The sequence below is a fragment of the Emys orbicularis genome, chromosome 2 (genome assembly GCF_028017835.1).
Source record: "Emys orbicularis isolate rEmyOrb1 chromosome 2, rEmyOrb1.hap1, whole genome shotgun sequence".
Taxonomy (NCBI): domain Eukaryota; kingdom Metazoa; phylum Chordata; order Testudines; family Emydidae; genus Emys; species Emys orbicularis.
The window spans coordinates 202,696,774-202,719,066 of record NC_088684.1 but is presented as its reverse complement, the minus strand read 5'-3'; the positions used below and the strand labels follow the sequence as shown (position 1 = coordinate 202,719,066).

At 41.1% G+C, this 22,293-nt stretch overlaps 1 protein-coding gene across 1 annotated transcript in view; it reads right to left on the bottom strand.

The window, feature by feature from the left end:
* VPS41 (VPS41 subunit of HOPS complex) overlaps nt 1-19,867 on the bottom strand; it is a 159,435-nt gene extending 139,568 nt beyond the window's left edge. The window contains exons 1-2 of the mRNA XM_065398728.1: nt 19,844-19,867; nt 13,699-13,737 (exon numbers count right to left, since the gene is read on the bottom strand). Coding sequence (XP_065254800.1) covers nt 13,699-13,737; nt 19,844-19,864 — 60 coding nt within the window. The 5' untranslated portion in view covers nt 19,865-19,867. The remainder of the gene's footprint in view (nt 1-13,698; nt 13,738-19,843) is intronic.
* Between the last annotated feature and the right edge of the window lie 2,426 nt (nt 19,868-22,293).

Below are 22,293 nucleotides of genomic sequence, written 5' to 3'. Positions count from 1 at the left end.
AATCAATTTCTCAACTAACATGGATTTTTACTAAGTGTATGGCACTTTTAATTAAAAGACAAGTCCTTTAAATCATCCTAGGACTCTCAAACATTTGCAAATAAATTTTATATTACTGTTACTTGTACTGTAGCTTAAAATGTTTTTCATATTTTTGTTACCCAGAGAACTAATGCTTCGTAACACTTACAGAGTTTTGAATTTTTTGTCAAATATATTTGTTTAGTATTATTCAAACAGCACTTGAAAATATCCAAAGTTAGAAGGTAAAAAAAAAAAAAAAAAAATGTACTATATAGAAGAAAATTTTTGAAGCTCTCTGCAAATGAGATATTTAAAGCTTGGTTGAAGACAGACAAAAAAAGCTGGAACAGCCATGCTACAGTTTAACGAACTACCAATTTGTAAACCACAGGGAACACCATTTTAAAAATTATTTTCCATTGGTTTTTCTGCTGTTCCGTTTCCCTTAGATTTTCTAATTCCGAGAATGAAAACACCCAGTATATGCTATAAAGATCTTTTCCAGTTACCTTTGAATATTTCCTACTGAAAGCCATACACAAAACTAACACAATTAACTAATAAGATCAAAAGAACTTCTGTTTAGAGCTATATCCTTTGTTAATATGGAGCTCCTTAAGTGAAATGGGAAGATGCTCCTCTTTCCATTCTTCAAATCTGTCTGTATATAGTGGACTACCAAGTCTTCAAGAGCCAAACAATATAATAAACTACAGAGAGCTAAAAAGGTGGCAGTAATTCTTAAAAAGGCCAGTTTAGTTAGAGGAAGACATCACTCGGATTTCTCAACACTAGGTTCATAACCTAACTCTCTTGAGATATTCTGAATCAGTCTTTCCCAGCTTTGCCTACAAGAAGGACTGCAGTAGAACCCAATATGCCATCCTTCCTGCATAATTTGTCATTATGAGTTTCAAAGCCTACCTAGTATGTTGCAAATAAAGCCTTTCATGGAAATGAACTTAATTAACATCCTTTGTCTTTGGTGCATAGCTTCTAATGGATCCCAACTAATACAGTGGCCCTTACAGTTCTAGGCCCTGATCCAGCAATGCATTTAAACACATGCATTACTAAGCACACAACTCAGCTCACTGAAGTGACTACAATGTGACAATGCACATGCTTAAAGTTACTTACTGAAAGGCTTTGCTGAGATACACACTTTTTAGCAGGGCACCCCAGACTAGGAAAAAGTAATTTCTCACAACCAACTCTCACCAGACTATCTTTCAGATAACTTCCGATTTCACAACATGTGAATGAGAAACTTCAGTAAAATGCCATGTTTCAAGCTAGATAGGAGTCAACCAAAAGATGATTTCATACAGAACATTTGATTAATTAATGCTTAAAGAATATGAAGGAAGAGTTAGGCATTGCAATCCTATTAAAACCAAAAAGAAGACATCTGTAGAGAAGTTTTGGACTTTTAAAATAGTGATCACTGTACCACAGAGAAAAGAAATTTGAGCTAGTTGGGTGTTTTATTGACAGGATTTGTGCTACACTTCTGGCAATACTAGTTTAGGAGCTGCACCAAGATTCTAAGTGAAGCCAATGGAGAATTACCACCTCCAATTATTCTCCCCACTTGTTCTCAGTCTAGCATAAAGGTTCAGAGAGCTTCTTATGGTTATGCAGAGTGCATAAAACATACCCTTTGTGAGCTGGCTCACAGTAGTTTCACTTGTCGCAAGAATTCTTCAACTGATAAAGAAAGATTACAAGACTTCTGTACTTTTACACAGTATCCAGGGAGAATTACTTGCCTTCCTCTCTATATGGAAGTACAAAGTTCATCTACACGTATCTAGCAGAATTCAGTTATCTAGGCAATCCATTACTTTTTGGTCAGCTCAAGGCCCCATATCAGGCATGTTAATTTGAGTGGTCACCAACATATAAATAATTTCTGTATGCTCACTTCTAGGGACATTATGCATTAGTTAAGTTTGCGTGAGTCTTTGAAAAAAATTCCCACAGCTGATTTGGAAGGAGTAGGGTCCTATAATCACATGTACCACTTCTAAGAGCAACATTCATAGGAATTCGGATACCAGCTCTGCCAACAGTATTAAGAGCACAGCATTAGCCTAGGCGGGATAGGCCTGCAAAACAGTGTTTTACCCCGAAAATTTACCACTACATATGAGTATCTATCAGATTTGAAAATGCTGGACTACATGTCTTGACCATGTGACAGAAGGTGTCAGTACCAGAACTGAAATGAATCCATTGCTCTCAGTCCACGAGACCATGCTGTATCTCAGACCATTGTGTGTATACTCCTTATGGCCAAAGGTCACACTGGCCAGTCAGCACAGGACGTGGCTCAGCCACAGTCCTGACACACCCACATGTAGCGGTGATAAGACTCTAATGTGAACTGTGGGTGCTCAGCAACACTGACATTTGGCAATGAAAGAATCCATCAGGAGCTATTTCCCACGTGCCTCACTATGAGGCATGTTAGACTGGTTCCCACACCCAAGAACAGAAGAGGTAGTTGCAATGTGCAGCAGCAGTCAAAAAAGCAAACAATGTTGGGAATCATTAAGAAAGGGATAGATAATAAGACAGAAAATATCATATTGCTTCTATATAAATCCATGGTACGCCCACATCTTGAATACTGAGTGCAGATGTGGGTTGCCCCATCTCAAAAAAGATATATTGGAATTGGAAAAGCTTCAGAAAAGGGCAACAAAAATGATTAGGGCTATGGAATGGCTTCAGTATGAGGAGAGATTAATAAAACTGGGACTTTTCAGCTTGGAAAAGAGACAATTAAGGGGGGATCTGATTGAGGTCTATAAAATCATGACTGGTCTGGAGAAAGTAAATAAGGAAGTGTTATTTACTCCTTCTTAAAACAGAAGAACTAGGGGTCACCAAAGGAAATTAATAGGCAGCAGGTTTAAAACAAACAAAAGCAAGTATTTCTCCAGGGTGAAAGAAATATTAAATTCTTACCACTACTGGGGCTGGCTCCGGGCTTGGGAAGGGGCAGGGCCTCGGGCGGAAGAGGCGGAGCTGGGGGGGGGGTCAGCCTCTCCCAGCCAGCCTATCCGTGCTGTCTGGCCCCCGCCACCAATTTAAAAGATCCAAAGGCTCTGGCCACCGCAGTAGCAGCCAGGAGCCCTGGGCCCTTTTAAATCACTGGCCCCGGGGCAGCTGCCCCTTTTGCCCCCCTCTGTCGGTGGCTGGGGAGACGGCAAAAGGGGCAATGATGTTAAAGCACTGCAGGGGCGCTTTAACGTCATTGCCCCTTTTGCCTCCCCCGTCGGCGGCCCTGCCAGTAGGGTCCCTACTGGCAGGGCCGCCGACAGGTGGGGGAAGGAGGGAAGGGGCAGCAACGTTAAAGTGCTGCCGCAGCAGTGCTTTAACCTGGGCTGCGTACGGGACAGTACCGGCTTCTTACCGGTACATCCTTTCACCCCTGGTATTTCTTCACACAACGCACAGTTAACCTGTGGAACTCTTTGCCAGAGGAAGTTGTGAATGCCAAGACTATAACAGGATTCAAAAAAGAACTAGATAAGTTCATGGAGGATAGATCCATCAATGGCTATTAGCCAGGATGGGCAGGGATGGTGTCCCTAGCCTCTGTTTGCCAGAAGCTGGGAGTGAGAGAGAGGGAATGGATCATTTGATGATTACCTGTTCATTGCCTCTGGGGCACCTGGCATTGACCACTGTCGGAAGACAGGATACTGGGCTAGATGGACCTTTGGCCTGACCCAGTATGGCCATGCTTATGATAGCATTTTTACTCCTCTAGGTAAGGAATCAGATGATGTGGGTGAGGGTATTGCACCTGTTCCCACTATAATAATTGGCAGTTTGGCTACTGAATTCAAAAATTTAACAAAACTAACCAGAGGTGAGGATGCCACACACAGTTATATAGTGATGTGGCATCGATATGCAAAGATTAATGTTTGTAAAGGGATTTGGAAATTAATAGCTAGGTATAAAGCATTTTGTTGCACTAACACGCTGCAATCACAGACGATCACCTCAAAAGCAGCACTAGGATGTGCAACATGATTTTGAGGTTCTCTGCAACTCAGGGTACATGGACACTTCATGTTGGAGGTCTGAGATCCAGCTTGGCAAGATGTATGCTCGCTAGCTAAATCACTATATATCACCCTTTTATCATCTGTCCTGTTCTCTGCTTATGAAGGGTGAAGCTGTGTAGTCAGGATTAGGACCATGATTTGTCATTTTTTCTCAATGCACTCAGAGATATATTACTATGATATACATATATAAAATAATTTTGGACAGGAAAAATAGACATTTAGTAGCCTTTCATGTTCAGAACCCTAATTTGCTGGACAGCCAAGCAACAAACTGGAATAAGCTCTAAAGTAAGCTATTCTATTGCTCATCCAGTTGAAGGTAAAATGTTGAGAGGTAGTGGGGGACCAGCCTGCAGATATATCAGTGTTACTCCCCTGTGTAAGACTATGCAAAACCCATTCACACTGGTAAACCTATTTCAAAGAAAGAAATAATTCCTTCTGGTCAGAAGTGGGGGAGGAGAGACGAAAATCAAACTGTTGTGATTAGAAAATTTTAAAAAGCAGGGAAGGAATGACTGGACAAGTTAACAGATTAACAATAGAATACAGAGACTTTCATCTGAATCATCAGTTCAAATTCAGATCAGGCTGATACTGGCAAAAAGTTATTACCATCTGATGGCTGTTGGGAGGCTTACCAAAATGAATTTGTAGTATCAGGCCAGTTCCTAGCTGACAGATGGCCATGTGACAGAAGAACTCCACCACAACTAACAACCTGGATGGCAGCTTCAACAAAGATACAAAGGAATGAGTGCCCCTGAAGATTAAGCCATCCTCTTAACAGCAGAATCGATTCTTTAGGCAAGAGTTGAGAACCACTGGCAAGGTAGTGTGAAGAAATGTACTCTACTTCCCCAGTTATACCTACTCCACAGGCAAAGAAAGGACAACTTTCTCTCTCTCTCCAGGGCTGACAACATAGCATCTTTTTCCATGTGGACTAAGCGAGTTAAAAATGAAATTGAAATAAATATTAAAAACCCTTGCAAGCTTCTAACCTTAGAAGAATAAGTTTGTATTAATATGGCTATTGCTATACAATAGAATGGAGGTGCTCAGATTGAGGTTACCAACTCATGAAGTCACACTTGTATTTTATGCTGCCAAAAATATTGACCTCTATAGTTTTATGGTGAAAATACACTACTTTTCTGAGTAAGGAAATGAAGCGAATCAACTCCTGTGCAACCCCAGTATGGTTCTTCATAAGCCAAATCACCAAAAACATGCTGATCTTTGGCAAATATGGATCAGGCTGTCAGGAAAATTGGTGTGAGAAATCTTTTCTTTTCTTCTGATGGATTTTCTGCTGAGGATTTATTTAATCCTTTGGCTTCTTTGGGAAAAATGTAGGTATACTAAAGCAAGGAATTACAATGATATGGCTGCCCATGAATAAATATTAAGATGGTTGCATTCCAAGGATGAAATAATATACAGATGAAAGGAAAAGCACACAGCATTTTATTTCTTTTCAGGACTGCCATGGTATAAAGAAAGTCTCACAATATGTGTGGAACACCAATTCCAGATTCACCCCTACAAGTCTAGACATAAGCCAAGCTGTGAAGCAGAAGTACAGAAGACATACTGCACATGAACAATCCTCATAAGCGACATGTAAAAAAATATAGTCCACAAAAGTATTTGGTTTCACTTCAGCTGTCTATTTGTTTTTTCTCACTTGAAGTTTTGTGTACATCAAACCATTGGGAATTATAAAACCACTTCAACCGCATACAATAATCCTAGTCACTCTAATTACATAAGAGCAACATAAGATGGCTTGTTGTATTTTTGCTATCCCAGACAAGTTCCAATAGGGAAGGAAAAGCCTAAGACAAGTCAAATCTGAATGAAACTACACCTTTCCACTTGTATTTCCCTTTGCTGAGTAAGGAATTTCAACAGAACCATTTGTTTCCCTTATGAACACTACTTGGGCACTAACTGTTGCCATCTTGTGATCTACTGCATATGAATACCCTACAGTGCAATTTTGGGAACAGTCATTTTTGAAGTTTCTTTTATCAACTCGCTGAAATGTGAAACTGGTTAGGAAATTATTGAAAAAGAAAATTCAGTGTTGCTCCATCCACATCAATGAATTAGTATTTTGGGAAGGCCACATCTGCACACTGTTGACACAGTAGCTTTTCAATTGCATTTAATTTATGTAACGTGCAAGGCAGTATTTTTACCTTTTATATATTCCAAAACACACACTGACAGGAGAACTGGAACTTCTGTTTAATATTAATAGCTCATTAAATGAAGTATCTAATTTTCACACAAGAACAGCAGATGTTAGAAGAATATAGTAGTAAAACCAGTAACCCATTTTTCTTGGAAGTCAATCCTATAACGATGCATATTATAATCTTAGTCACTGCAAAACTTGTTTTTAAAATTAATGTATGGAAACATTCCATTTAAACTTCAATACATTATTTACAATGCTCATCCCACTGACTCAAATTGATAAATTATTTGCATGATACATTTTCTCATTAACAGAGTTGTTTTTTTTAATGCATACCTTCCCTTTCTCCGCACCCTATTTAAAAGGCTGGTTTCACTTTAGGTATGCAGGAAGAAGTGAGCTCTCTCTGGCTAGTGAGCATGTGAGAGAGAGAGAGAGAAAGAATATATAAAACTTTTTAAGAAGTTCATATACAGTACTATTTATTTGTAGATCTCGAAGAACTGGGGGGAGAAAAAAGGAAGACTAAGGCTATCTACACTGCCACTTTCAGCGCTAAAACTTTTGTTGTTTAGGGGTGTGAAAAAACACCCCCCTGAACGATAAAAGTTTTAGTGCTGAAAAGCACCGGTATAGACAGTGCTTTATCGCCAGGAGAGCTCTTCCCCGGTGATAAAGCATGTCTACACTGCCCACGTCACAGCGCTGCCACTGTAACGTGGGTAGTGTAGGCATACGCTAATATAGCCCCCTTTTACAGATGGAGTAGGAGAGGCATGGAGAGGTGAAGTGGCTTGCCAAAGGGGACATAGTAAATTGTCAGACAAAAGGAGCTGAAATACAAGAAATGGCAAAGATGCAATCAAGGGGCTGATGTAGTATCTGAATCTACTTTTAATTCATTTTTTTGTCAAGTTGATGGTGCCGCTTTAACGACAACAGTAGTGGAAGAGCCCATCTGTGCTTGATGCCCTGTGGCAAGGGAATATTTTGGTGGGGAACGTAGCAGGGCTAGGAAATCTTTTTTTTTTTTTTTTTTTTTTTTTTTTTTTTTTTACCAGTTGCTGCGTTTACTTGAAACATTTGTAATTAGGTCCGGATCAGTTCAGAGTAATCTAGGAGCAGGGCCGGCTCTAACTTTTTTGCCACCCCAAAAAAAACAACAACAAAAACCACACACACACCGTAACAACCCCCCCCTCCCCCCGCCCCGCCCCACCGAACCAAAAACAAAAACAAACAAAAAAACCCAGTGCCGCCCCGCCGAACCAAAAACAACCCTCCCGCGCCGTCCCGCCAAACCAAAAACAACTCTCATTTTACAGAGGGGAACTGAGACAGAATGTAGTTGAAGTGCTTGCCCAAGGTCACAGAGAAAGTCTGTGGTAAAGACAGGAATTGAAGGTCTCTTGAGCCCCAGTATGGTGCTCCAAATCATTCTTCCCACTCTATAAAGTGCATATCATCAAGTTAACTGACAAATCCCCTACTTCCCTTGTGCATACCATGATAATCTATACTGATGGAAAAATATATGTAAGTTTGTGGATAAGCATAATTATTTTGTGCACCAGACATACACTGGTGGCAGAAGTAACATCCACATTCGCTCACAAGATTTCACAACAATGCCATAGATTGCCTCATGACTATGTCACATTGTGCAGATACTATGAGGTAGTTCAGCTATCGAGCCTTGTTACTGGTTGGCTATAGTGATACAATGCAAAACAGCATTGAGGTCCAGAGTGATAAACATCAGGGAACTGAATATAAACAAAGTTCAAGTAGGCGCATTGCAGAAAAGAAAGCTTTTGAATCTTCCAAAAGCAGGTGTAAAAAGACTCTCTACTCAGAAGAGAAGATCCAAAAAAGATCTATGTGTGGGTTCTGCAATATAAGCTAGCAGGGGGAACTAGTGCAGTATTACCGTCTCTTTTTTTAAAAAAAAGCAAACCCCAGATGGTACATTACATCATTCAGTGCAACAGCATTTGCTAATAGAGAACTAAACTGAAAAGCCAAGGCACATCTTAGCTGAGTATTATACTCAACTCACAAAGTCAAGGAAAATGTATATTTACCTCTCAACTTAATACTTTGTACCACAGATCTGTTAAGAAGCATTGATATAAAGCTAACAAACGTGAGAAGATTTTTACCAATTAGGTACCAAAATCTAATCAAGATTTGGTTGGGAAAAACAAGCTCAGTTGTAAAAGTAACCACTTAAAGCTACAGGTAAAACTGAGAAATCTCGCTTCATGCTGTACATAATTTATTCAGACTTTCTTCTCAACCGTTTATGAACAATCAAAAGTCAGTTTACTTTTTTTTTTTTTTTTTTTTTTTTTTTTTTAATATAAAAGGCCTCATCAAATGTGACGGCCCTAATATGCAACTCCAGGTGCTGTAAAATAACGTTAAATACAACAATGAAGTAGCATCATATCTAGAACTTTTCTGTGAAATAAACCTGTTCGATCTAAAATGTAGCACACTGGATTGTTTTATGGGTTGGGAAAAATGAAGTATATGTACATCACATGTGCCATTTTAAAAAATGACAGAAGTCTAAAAAAAAAAAAAAAGTTAGTGCTTCAAGATTGCAGTGAAAATACTTTGCAGCTAAAGTACTTTTTTCTCCCGAGAATTAAAATACCATTTTAGATATATTGTTTGCTCACCATATCATGGTAGATTAAATAGTAGCCTGTCTACATGATAAGTAAAAGCTCATAATACCCCATATCATATGTAAGGATATGAAATAAGAGAGTAAATTGTAGTGTAGTTACAATGAAAGATCTGCTACAATTGCATAGTGTTGACACAAATAACTACCACCATCATCACTGAAAGGTTTGCTGAACATACGAGGATATGTACTACCTCTACTAATTTATACCTATGTGCTTTAGACATTCTAAATTAAACAACTGGAAAACATTAAACAGATTTAAATGGCCTCAGGAATTCAACTTACGGGACCAGTGGAAACCAGATTTGCAATGAAGAGCTGTGTGACATCATATAGGCAAAACAGTCATTTTTGCAAAACATCACATGTCTGAGATCCATTGTGACGCTCTGCCATTGATTCTGTACAAACAGCATCTTGACATTCATTAAGGAACAGTTAACTCAAAGCAGACCATGCAGGTGGGCAAATTATTAGCAGTATATTTTCATTTGTTAAGAGCGGACAATGTGTTCGGTTTTGACAGAGACACAAAATGGAGAGAGCCCCTGTCTCAACAAGCTTACAATCTAATAGAAAAAAGACAGCAAGATGGTGCTGTGAAGTCACAGTAAGGACTAACAGAAGAGAGTTTTTTCCTTGTGTGCACACAATTCAGAGGGGGGGAGGGGGAGGAATGGTTCAAAGAGGGATATGCGGTCCCTTCTAACCCTATGATTATTTTCACCCTTTCCACACCACAGAAGAAGATTTTTGCAAGAAGTTAAAGCTTAACATGGGCAATTACACCTTAATTCCTCTGATAACAATGTTCATCATTTGCAATTGCCCCTTACGCCCAAGAAACTCAAAGGGATTAAAGCTATCATCAATTGTCTGCCATTAATTTTGTAATGAATATAGTGGTAACTGCCTATAATGAAGCAATGTAATAAATGTTATCCGTATTTTACTTATGTATAAACCAAAGTGCAGAGAATTAAAATGGTTTGCCCTAGTCACATAGGTAAATCTTGCCACTGGTTCAGTGAGTCCAGTCCTCTGCTATAACCACAAGATAACACTGCCTGTCAACCCCAACTCTAATCTCATAACAATGTATTATGTTTAGTATGAAAAAAGAGTGAACACACAGGGATATGGACAAACTAATCCATGACCATATACATTTCACATCAAGAGAATTAAAGCAGCAATTCACCACACTTAGTCTTCATGCGTTTGAATGGTCAGCATATATCATTTGATAATTATGCCTCAATGATCATAGGAAATGGTTTAGTCAAAGATGTGGACCTCCAGGGATCATGGACATGTTTCACTAGTTCACTTCAGCACATTTTAGATATTGTTTCCAGGCTTGTTGTAACAGCTAATATTTAAAGACAAACCATCACTTGTCTTTATAGAACAAAAGAACGGCCAGACTGGGTCAGACCAAAGGTCCATCTAGCCCAGTATCCTGTCTTCTGACAGTGACCAATACCAGGTACCCCAGAGGGAATGAACAGAACAGGTAACCACCAAGTGATCCATCCCCTGTGACCCAGGCCCAGCTTCTGTCAAAGAGAGGCTAGGGATAGCATCCCTGCCCATCAGACATTAATGGACCTATCCTCCATGAATTTATCTAATTCTTTTTTGAACCCCGTTATAGTCTTGGCCTTCACAACATCCTCTGGCAAGGAGTTCCACAGGTTGACTAGGCATTGTGTGAAGAAATACTTCCTTTTGTTTGTTTTAAACCCACTGCCTATTAATTTCATTTGGTGACCCCATAATTCTTGTGTTATGAGAAGTAGTAAATAACACTTCCTTATTTACTTTCTCCACACCAGTCATGATTTTATAGACCTTTATCACATCCCCCCCTTAATCGTCTCTTTTCCAAGCTGAAAAGTCACAGTCTTATTAATCTCTCCCCATATCCCTAATCATTTTTGTTGCCCTCTTCCAATTCCGATATCTCTTTTTGAGATGGGGCAACTACATCTGCATGCAGTATTCTAGATGTGGGTGTACCATGGATTTATATAGAAAATATCATATTGCCTCTATCTACTCCTTTCTTAATGATTCCCAACATTCTGTTCGCTTTTTTGACTGCCACTGCACATTGAGTGGATGTTTTCAGAGAACTATCCACAATGACAGCAAGTATCTCTTTCTTGAGTGGTAACAGCTAATTTAGACCCCATTATTTTATATGTATAGTTGGGATTATGTTTTCCAATAAGCACTATTTCGCATTTATCAACACTGAATTTAATCTGCCATTTTCTTGCCCAGTCACCCAGTTTTATGAGATCCTTTTGTAACTCTTCACAGTCTGCTTTGGAATTAACTATCTTGAGTAGTTCTTAACTATCTGAGTAAGAACCAGAATTAGGATTTGATCCTTTAGGTCCTGTCATACCTTCCCAATAGGACTGAAAATTAGGTGGATATTACTCTGTGTATTTATGGACTAACATAAAGGTGCACTGCCATAAACTGGTTGAAAGATTTCGACATGAGTAATTTTGACAATTTTTTGGACCAAATTTAACTAAGGGGAAAAACTGTGAAAATATAGACAAAAATCGCAGTCTGTTTTTTGCCCAGCTCCACCTTCAACAATTATTAAGGCTACGATTATGTCGCAGAGGTCACAGAAGTCACAGAATCTCTGACTTCCATTGTTCTCCATGACATTTTCTGCCCCTGGATTGGAGCTCCCAGCCAACCCCTTCCTGCCGCAAAGCTCCCAGCCCCCGCTCACTGGTGGGGGCTTGGGGACCCCCCCGAAGCTGATCAGCTGTGGCGAGCGACTGGGGGACCCTGCAGCTCCCAGGCTTGGTGGGCAATGGGAGACCCCCAAGAGTGCCTAGCCAGCCCAGGTGCGAGGGGACCCCGCAGCCGCCCAGCCTCGCGGGCAGAAGGACCCCGCAGCTCTGACTCCCCACAGCAGCAGGAGACCCCAGAGCTCCCACTGACTGCAGCAGTGGGGGACCCAAGAACCCCAGGAGCAGTGGGTGCTGAACCTGCCTCCTCATTTTGTCAGGGATATTTTTAGTGAAAGTCAGGGACAGGTCACAGGCTTCTGTGAATTTTTTATTGCTTGTGACCTGTCCCCGACTTTCACTAAAAATATCCCTGACAAAAACTTAGCCTTAATAATTATTTATACAGTGCTGTAAACATGCATGGTGCTTTTAAAAAGTAGAGAGACGAGATCCCTTTCCCAAAGAGCTTTAAAACTACAAAAAACAAAAACACAGGCTAACAGTTCAGATATAGGAGACTGAGAAAACAGCAATGGAGAGCAGGTTACTGTTGTACATAGTGGGTTGCATCAGCACATAGGGCTCTATGGGATGTAGCTCAGCTATCTCCCATCACTATCACGAGCCAATCAGATCCAGGGGTGACAAAATTCCAAAGTGTTGCTGCCCAAGACTGAGTCATGAAAGCCCTGGCTCAGGTAGCTGCTTCAACAGTAGCTGAAAGCTGGGGTTGCAGCAGCTGAAACTGCAGGCAGAGGGGGCGGGACAGCAGGAGGAGGTATGAGGTTGCTGAGGCCAAGGAGTGAAAATACCATAGCATCCCCTGCAGCTAGGAAGGAAAAAGAAAATCCAGCCCAGGATAAATACAGCCACCACAGTCACCAAGGGAAGGAGAGTTCAACCCAGTACAGGGGACTCAAGCCCTCCCGACTACAAACTCACTCAACAGGGGAGTCAAGACCACCAGCAAGATCCGCTAGGGGACTTGACAGCCTAACCACAGCCAGTGTCTGAACCCTAGATCCCAATCTCCAGTGTAGTTAACACCCCTAGGTGAAGAGCAATGTTTCTCTCACCACCATTTCATTCTAGTTTTGAGCATTGGGAGCCACTTTAAGCTATCTAATCGATAATGGGTGAAAGTCACCTACATGCTCAGGCAATGCCCAACAAGATAGCATCTGTCCACCACCCTATTGGGAGAGCTTGGGAATGCACTGCCACCTATTCCACTCCCCTTCCCTGTCCGCAATTTGACCTTTGTGTTTACATACAATGCAAAAATTAGAGTAAGTACTATACATTAGACTTCCACAGTCGCATCCAAGAACTAAGTTTGGATGTACTGCACTGGCGTAAGGAGGGAAGACTTGGATTCATTTCAGCTCCCTTTCTTCTGCTCACCCAATAACACCGCCTGAATACTTAAATTTCTTTGATGGTGCAAACATTTCAAGTCGATAGACCAATCTTGTTTCAAAATACAATCTGGCAAACATGTGCTGAATAAACAAAGACTAAATTTAGGCTGTGAAATCATTAAATATCAGTTGCATTTCTTTAATGTAATATACTATATAGAAATGACATTGTCAATCACATTTTCATTTGTTCAAAGTAGAAATGCATGAATTTGAAGTTTTACCTTCTAACATGATTCACTTTATTAAAATCTTGTGATCCCAGGCTTTAATATCAAGTTGTATTTTTATTTTTTTTAAAGGGTACACATTCGCTATTAATTTGCCCACAGCTCAAACCACCTGTTACAGCACAAGCACACTTCTCTGGTAAATAAGCCAAAATAGAAACAAACAAAAAACAAAACGAGACCCCAAAAACCCCCTGCATATTGACAAAAATGCAGTTTAAACACTACAACCATGAGGCCCCTGTACACAGCCTTACCTCAGAATCATCCGTAGATTCTTCGTTAGACCTGATTTCCTGAAAGCGATAAAAAAAAGCATGAAGAAGAAAATTTAACATCTGTGCAGAGCAAATGATAATTACCTTACTTTTTTAATTCTACAAGCCTTTTTATTAGAGGCAAAAGGTCAATAGAGTTTCAAGTGATTCTGAATGTGTTACAGATGAATGATTATCTTTTCTGCTTTTCTTGTTTATCCATACCCATTCTGTGCTTAGGACTTGTAATCTGGTGCCACACTGACAGTCAGTGGCACTGGTTGGCTGTGATGCAACTGTTGGCTACCCTAAAGCAGACAGCAACTAATACCACATCATTCCAGAAATGTGCATCATCTAAGGCTCTAAGCAATAGTCAGGTGCCTGTGAAAGGTTTTCCCTCACCAGCACTGGGCAATCAATCTTGCAAAGCAATATCTAGCATCTCGGCCCGCGGGACAGAACTGCATGCTCAAGTGATCCACAAGCCAACTTCTGTATTTAGCCACTATTCGGCCATTAATTCATTGGCTTATTTTGAACTGGTTAACTCTTTTAAACAGTTCCCCAGAGAATTCTAATGATGATGCATATTAATAACAACTCTTCCACTTATGCACAATTCAGACAGAGTGCCTTGCTCAAGCCTTCCAAGAAACTGTGCCTTTAAAACATCTGCCTTTCAAGACAATGAATCTTACCATCCTACAAAAAAGAGAAGAGCCTACTCTTGCTAATCTCTCACCTGTCCACTGGTGAAATCTGCTGATGCCATGCCTCCTCAAAGAGGTCAGCAAAATGAAGATTTACTTAACGTATTTATAGTTATCAATAGCAATAAAAGGTTACAACTAATATGCTGACAGTGAACGTAAGCATTTTAACAACAGCCCGTGATATAAATGAAGAACGAACAAAAGAGAAGAAGTATTTCAAATCTTATGAAGTAATATTTTGACAATAAGATATTTAGGTACAGCATTTGACGAGAGACAAAGTTACAGACAATGAGAAGAGAGATGAAGGAGAAAGAAAATCTAATTCTGATGATTACCAGTGTTTCATCTTTAGTTTGATGGTCACATTTATTTATTTTCGTGCTATAAAAATGTGCTTATTGTAACCTTTAAGCACATAGCAAATGCCTTCTCTGCACGATTGAAGATCACTATTAGTAACCAAGCAAAACAGCTTAGAGAAGGGGGAAAAGTCACATTTCCATTTACTGGTAGTGACTCCATACAAGGCATTACCATGCTTACAGTCATCTGCCTTTCCAAGCTTTATTCACTACAGCCAGGCCCATCTCTAAAATATTGTCCTTAAATAGGATGCAACTGTTTATTCTCTGTTCAAGTCACGGCATGGGGAAGGGCAGAAACAATGTACTATAAAATGGGGGTAGAGGTGAAAAGGAAGGAGGAAAATCCTGACATTCCTTCAAGTGGAGGTTTGAAATATTTTTTGCCCATTGTCTCACTTCTCTTGGAAGTGGTACAGAAAGCTCAATCCAAGGAGCACAAATTCCAAACAAAACGTTTAATGAAAGCATTTTGCAAGTTACAGTTAATATCTTAAAAGAAATTAAAAGAAATTCCATTCAATAAAATATTTAAGTCCTAAAAATATAGAACTAAATTATGGTGACATGCAGAGCACTAAACAAGTGACATGAGCTGAACCACTGTACAGCACAAGGTGCAACATAGAATTTATATTGCACTTACAGTATGTTATTAGATTTAGAAATGGAGGGACTGCCTTTGTTTCATGCACAGCACTAAGCACATCATCAGTAATTAATAAGAGAAACTATATGAGATTCACAGTTCTGATATTCTCAGTATTCTCAAAAGGTTTCCCTCTTCCAAGAACAGGGCTTATAAACAGAGGAAGGTATATAGTACAACAACAATGAACGACTGTGACTATGAATGAGAGTAACTAGGGCCCCAGTCACATAAGCAGTTAGTTCCACATGGGCAGATCCCTGTGGCCTCATGGGGTCTCATTTCAGTCAATGAGGTTCCACAAAAGCCCAGAAACCCACCTGCACAGCATAGCTCCCAGGAGCTGGGCAAAAAAATACCAGGACATATTGTGCTACATCACAAAGGACTTCAGAAGTTGACTCAAATCACTTATCTATGTAAATGCCATAAAAGTGATTTTACTAGACAGGCACTCAGATACCATTGTGATGGATGCTATTAACAACCTAAACACATAGTACATACACAAGGGGGGGAAAGCCACACAAGCATATATTCTACATCCAGGAGTGCAATATTATTTCTAAAATGTACAGCTCTGACAGTTTATTAAAGGAAATGCTGAGCAAAAATTAAAAAGGAAATCTTGGTTTGGGAAGCTAATGAACAGACTCTGTATCACCAGATAGGACGTTGGCAGTGTTTTTGGGTGTTTAGAATTGACAGGTACCCTGCTAACTCACTATGCAAGGGAGCAACTCTGAAAAGCTTTCTGCCTGACTTCTCCCATTCCCACAGGTAAAACTGGAATAGTAACCACTGTCATGACTACAATGGGGTTTTGTTGGGATGGGTTTTTTAAATGTATGAACCAAGAGGATTATCCCGAATTCTATTTTTTATTTTTAAAATAGTCTCCTAACTGTGAACAGAAAATCCCTGATGAGTGACTAGTAGGTGACCAGAATCCCAAACAGTGACCTAATAACTATCATTGGCAGGCCTGTCACACTCTGGGGTGGAAGGGGGGTGGGGGGGGAATTAGCAGTGGTGGTGTATATTTCAGCCAATTGGCAGATGCTGGTTTTCAAGAAGCCTAAGAATGGAAAAATGATACACAGATGAGAAAACTGGGGAAATTTAAAAGAATTCCTAACCAGTATAGTTAATCTCTGATTTGGCAGGCTTGACAATGCATCTCACCAAATGCAGTCTTTCATCCACATTGTTGTGGGAGGGTTTTCCCTTTACACTACATGCCATCAACTGACTTTAGGCCCATAACTTAGATAGGCAGGGAAGGAGAATCACAAAACCTAAATTCCAATGAAAGTTCACCTGCATGCACACACTATTTATAGTTCCTCTCCAGTGTAGGGAAACCCAAACATAAATCACTGCATCTTCTACATGCAAAACTGACCATCAGCAAAAGTGAAAAGACCACTCTCATATGATAGTCCATAGGGAGAGAAATGCAAACAATTAAATTAGACTGTTTTAATAATCAAAAGGTGTTCATTAATAAAAAAGTAAGGATTTTTAATATGATACTTTTATATTTGACTGTGCCTTCATGGGGTGCACTAATTATAGATTTTAGTGACAGAGACAATGGAGAGAACACAAAGGAAACTGCCTCGACCAACAAAATTCACAACATTGTAGAGGTGGTGTATATCTGATATGCAACCTATAAATACCAACATTAGGACCAGCCTCCTTCAGAGAATTTAAATTTCTCCATAGTTAGGAAGTAAATCCTGGGAAAATAGTTCTCCTAAGCTTTATTATGCCCAACAAAAAGACACCAGTCACACTGCCCAATATACTGACAAAAAGCGTGTGTGGCAGTGGAGAAGTTATGGAAAAGCCAATTTTCTGAAGGCTTTAAACAAATTATATTTATAGCGTATGAAACTGCTATACTTGGGCTGGGAAACTTTTTCTTAAATCTATTTTATTCTTGTCTCACGTACGGGAACCACCCAACCCCAAAGAATGTTCCATGGAGAGAGTCCTTTTGAGCTGAAAAGTACTATGTGTAACAGGTATATTAAAAGAAGGTCTAGAACAACCAAAATTTCAGCTGCTTCCCAGAGAATATCCCACCCTCCCCCATACTCATTCCCCAGCTTCCAGAAGAGAATCTCTCTCCCAACCAATTCAGATGGACTCATTTCTTTCTTCCACCTCTGCATTCTTGATCTTCCTCTGAAGTGAAGCAGCCCGCATGCAACAATCAGCTGTGTGCTCACACATGCTACCCTAACATTTATTACATCTGCCCCCAGAATCCAAAGATCCTGCCTTAAACCCTACCTGCCAGGGTTTATTGTAAAATATTACATTAAAACTAGGCCCCACTCCTGCCCACATTTAAATGTATAACTTTACACAGGAGTAATCCCACTGACTATACACTTAAATGTTGACAGGACTGGACGCTAAACATAGACTACTGCCTATTACACTATTTGAAAGGCTATTACTGTAATGATTACCAGTTTTCCTTGAGTCACATACTAAATTCTAAAACTGCTGCACACATAGAACTGCAGAATAAGGTTCTTCAGCCTCAATCTTGCCAGGAGCTCAGCACATGCTGACCCCTGGACTCACTTCAAAGGGGCTTCGGGCACGTAGAGGGATTGAAACATTCGAATTGCCATTGTGGATGAGACCTGAAATCCATCTAGTCCAGAATCCCTGTCTGCCACTACTAGATAATTCTAAAGTGCAAGAACTCTGCAATAGGCAGGCATGGGATAATCTGCCGCCTCCCCGGCCCATTATGTTTCACCCTGATATCCAATAGAGACTGCCTTAAATTCTAAGGCATGAAGTTTAGCATCTCCTACCCCTCCCCCCCCACAAAAAAGTTATCAATTAAGATAACTCTGGATATTCCTGTTATACATATAAATGTCCAATCCTTTATTGGACCTTGCTAAATTCTTGGATCTGCCAATACAGTGCACTACACCGTATCAAGACCCTAATGACTATCAAAATTTTGTTTTGTCATTCGAAGATTTAACACACTTCCTTCTTTGCCCTCAGAATATAAACGTTGCTTTAAAAAAAAAAAAGAAAAAATATTTAAAGGAAGCACAGCTCTGGTCTATACCATGGAATGACCATGAAAGAGATTAAATTTTGGACAAAATCTAAAGACAGGTTTCCCTGTACAATACAGTTCCCAAGAAGAGGATTTTCTCATATAGGGTAATATGACCAATTATAAAAGTAATTTTAAACAAATTGTTGGTATATAATATTTAAGAATAGTTCCAACCCAGAAGTCACCAATAATCTTCTCTTTAAAATAATTTAAGAAACCGTAATATTCTCTCCTCATACCCAACAACTGATTGAGATTGATAATTGATTTGAAATATTACTAAAAACTTAAACATTGACAAAATCATAGCCACCAAACTCAATCAATAAGAATTTGATATAACTAATAAATGAGTGGTATTTAATATCCAATAGCTTTATAGAAGTCAAACTAGTGGGGTTGGTGATTTCATGCTCATAAATTTGGGACTTTAAGCTATTTTTATGCATATGTGAAAATGAATGAGACTACAATATTGATTCTGAACCTTTGACAGAGATGAACAGGGTTTCAGCCTCAGCTTTAAATGCCCTCAGGACCACACTGTGCTGGCATCTTCAAAAAGAGTGGATACAGAATAGACTGCAAAACTGTGCACTAACCCTACACCACTCTTCTAGCCACAACGCCCACAAGTTCTGCTTCCAACAAACATCCATTTCCCAATTCTACTCCTGCTCCTCCCCTCCAATACCCACCCCCTCCCGCTGCCTCTGCCCCCCTACAACCTCCCCACCCCTCCTGCTGCCTCTGCCCCCACAACCCTCCTCCCAATCTACACCCCCTCCCGCTGCCTCTCCCCCCCCCACAACCCTCCCCACCCTTCCCACTGCCTCTGGCCCCCACAACCCTCCCCATGCCTCCTGCTGCCTCCACCCCCACAACCCTCCCCACCTCTCCCGCTGCCTCTGGCCCCCACAACCCTCCCCATGCCTCCTGCTGCCTCCACCCCCCACAACCCTCCCTCCCCACCTCTCCCGCTGCCTCTGGCCCCCACAACCCTCCCCATGCCTCCTGCTGCCTCCACCCCCCGAACCCTCCCCCCAATCCCCAGCCCTCTCACTGCCTCTGCTCCCCACAACTCTCCCCCAGCCCTGCCCCCTCCTGCTGCTGCCCTCCACAGCCGTCCCCCCAATCCCCGCCCCCTCCTGCTGCTGCCCCCCCCCCCCAGAAGCCTCCCTCTTCCCCTTCATCGGCTAGAAAACGCAGTGGTTTCTCCACTCCCCTAGTTTAACTCCTCCGAGCGGAGCAAACACTGGGGCTCCCACTGTGCAGTTGTCAGCGCTCGCTGCGCTGGTACAGCCTTTACCTTCTCCTCTGCTTCCGCCATGGTATAGCCACCTGACAGTCATGTGAGAAGCCGCTGGAAGTCAGAGGGCGGTAGAGGCAGTTTGGGTAATGTAGTTTTTCTACTTCCTCTTCTGCTGCTGGGATTAGGGCTGGCAGGGAAGGAGGGGGGGAGGCCTCTGCACCTGTGCCTGCCTCCCTGGTACACAGGCAACACCAGATCTTAGTGCAAATGTCTTCACTATCAGACAATAATAGTAAGCGACAGAGCACTGCTAGCCACAATCATCGAAAAATCAGGAGCTAGGCCCCAAGAAATTATGAGATTGCCTTAAAAATTACGAGCGATTGGAACAATAATAAACCTGTTGTTATTTTGTTGTGGTTTTTAAACCTTTAGGGCAAACCTGGCATTTTCATGTTTTTCTCCTCAACCATGAGAGCTAGAAACTTCCTATTTTAAAATGAAAGCTTGAGATCCTGATGTATTGACATGATTTCAGAAGGTGGGGGTTTAAGAAAAACACCAATTAGGAGACTTAAAATATAATGGAGAGAGCAGGAATCCTGCCCAGTTCAGCAGGGATTAAAAGTTGTTGCTATTTTAACAGAAGTTTAGTAGCCCCTATATGAGATGAGTTTGACAAGTTACAGCTCCCACGTCACACACTCACCACCATGCTTTGCATTGGATTGCAAGTTCTTCAGGTCAGGGACCAATTCTTACTATGTGTTTGAACAGTGTCTTGCACACTGGGGCCCAGCTCTTAGTTGGTTTAACTAGTGAGAGCTCCTGAAGCAGGGACCAAAATCGCCTTCCTCCAGTATTGCCAACTCCCATTATTTTTTTGCGAGTGATATGATTTTGGCTGTGCTAGAGGCCAGTAGGGAGAGAAGTGAAGCTCTCACTTTCTAGCAAATTTGAGCCCTGCCAGTGAGAAAGCTTCTCAGAGGGGGCTATCTACCCCACTTGCCCACTGCTTGGGGCAGAGCAACCAGTCAGAGCTGCTGTAGGAAGAGCACTCTCTTTTTCTCAGCGACCGCCTAACACCATTCTCACAAGAGGGGAAGGGGGAGCAAAAAGTCCAAGTACATAAAATGTTGTTAAAAGGAGGAGGGAGAAAAATTGTTCTTCTTAACCTCTGAGGATAGGACAAGAAGCAATGGGCTTAAATTGCAGCAAGGGAGGTTTAGGTTGGATATTAGGAAAAATTTCCTTACTTTCAGAGTCGGGGTGGCTCTATGTTTTTTGCCGCCCCAAGCACAGCTGTCAGGTGGCTTTCGGCGGCACGCCTGTGGGAGGTCTGCTGGTCACGCAGATTCTGCGGCATGCCTGTGGGGGTTCACGGGTGCTGCGCCTTCGGCGTACCCACCGCCGAATTGCTGCCGAAGCCGCGGGACCGGCGGACCTCCCGCAGGCATGCCGCCGAACGCAGCCAGACTGCCGCCCTCACAGCGACCGGCAGGCCGCCCCCCGCGGCTTGCCGCCCCAGGCACACGCTTGCTGCACTGGTGCGTGGAGCCACCCCTGGTTAGAGTGGTTAAGCACTGGAATAAATTGCCTAGGGAGGTTGTGGAATCTCCCTCATTGGGGATTTTTAAGAGCAGATTGGACAAACACCTGTCAGGGATGGTACAGATAAGGCTTAGTCCTGCCTTGAGTGCAGGGGACTGGACTAGATGACCTCTTGAGGTCCCTTCTAGTTCTATGATTCTATGATAATATAGGTTAATAAAAGTAAAGTATCATCAATGGCACTATTAATAACTGCAGCATACTGTATATCATAATAATTCTGTAGCCTCCTAGCACTGTGTGGTTGCAACTATGCTGCATGCTATGGTTACTTGGAACTTCCCAGCAATTGCAGTCACAGACTCTAATGCTGTTGCTCAAAAAACACAGGCCGTTATCACTTGTTAAAGGAGACTCTCTATTAGACTCTCTCTATTATAATAATCTATGATGCATAGGTTTACAATTATGTTACTCTACAGTAGAGGATGGTGATGCAAAAACATTAACAAGTTGACTGCAGTATAAAAACAATTTTAAAATATCTAAGATCTGGGACAACAAGAAAGACGAGAGCCTGCCCCTATCAGCTTTCAACAACTGATTAGGAACAAGCCTGCAACTTTCTAATGGTTTTTCACAAGTAGCTTTATATTTTTAACTTTTTTTAATTCCATATGCTGTGCTTACATTTTAGACCCCTTCCTTTTGGGTTGGTGGGATACAAATGTGGTTTCCCCTTCATGAGGTTCCATGGCATAACTCAGGCCATTTACCTTGTCTCCATTCTGACATATATTTAACTGAAGTAAAACCAATTCAAGACTAAAGGCTGGAGCCTGAATATACATAAAAATATTTATTCGCTTCCAAGGGATCTATGTCCACATAATGGTTGCATACTCAGGCCCTAAAGTATCAGAAAACATTTTCCCTAACGTATGTCAATATTTTAA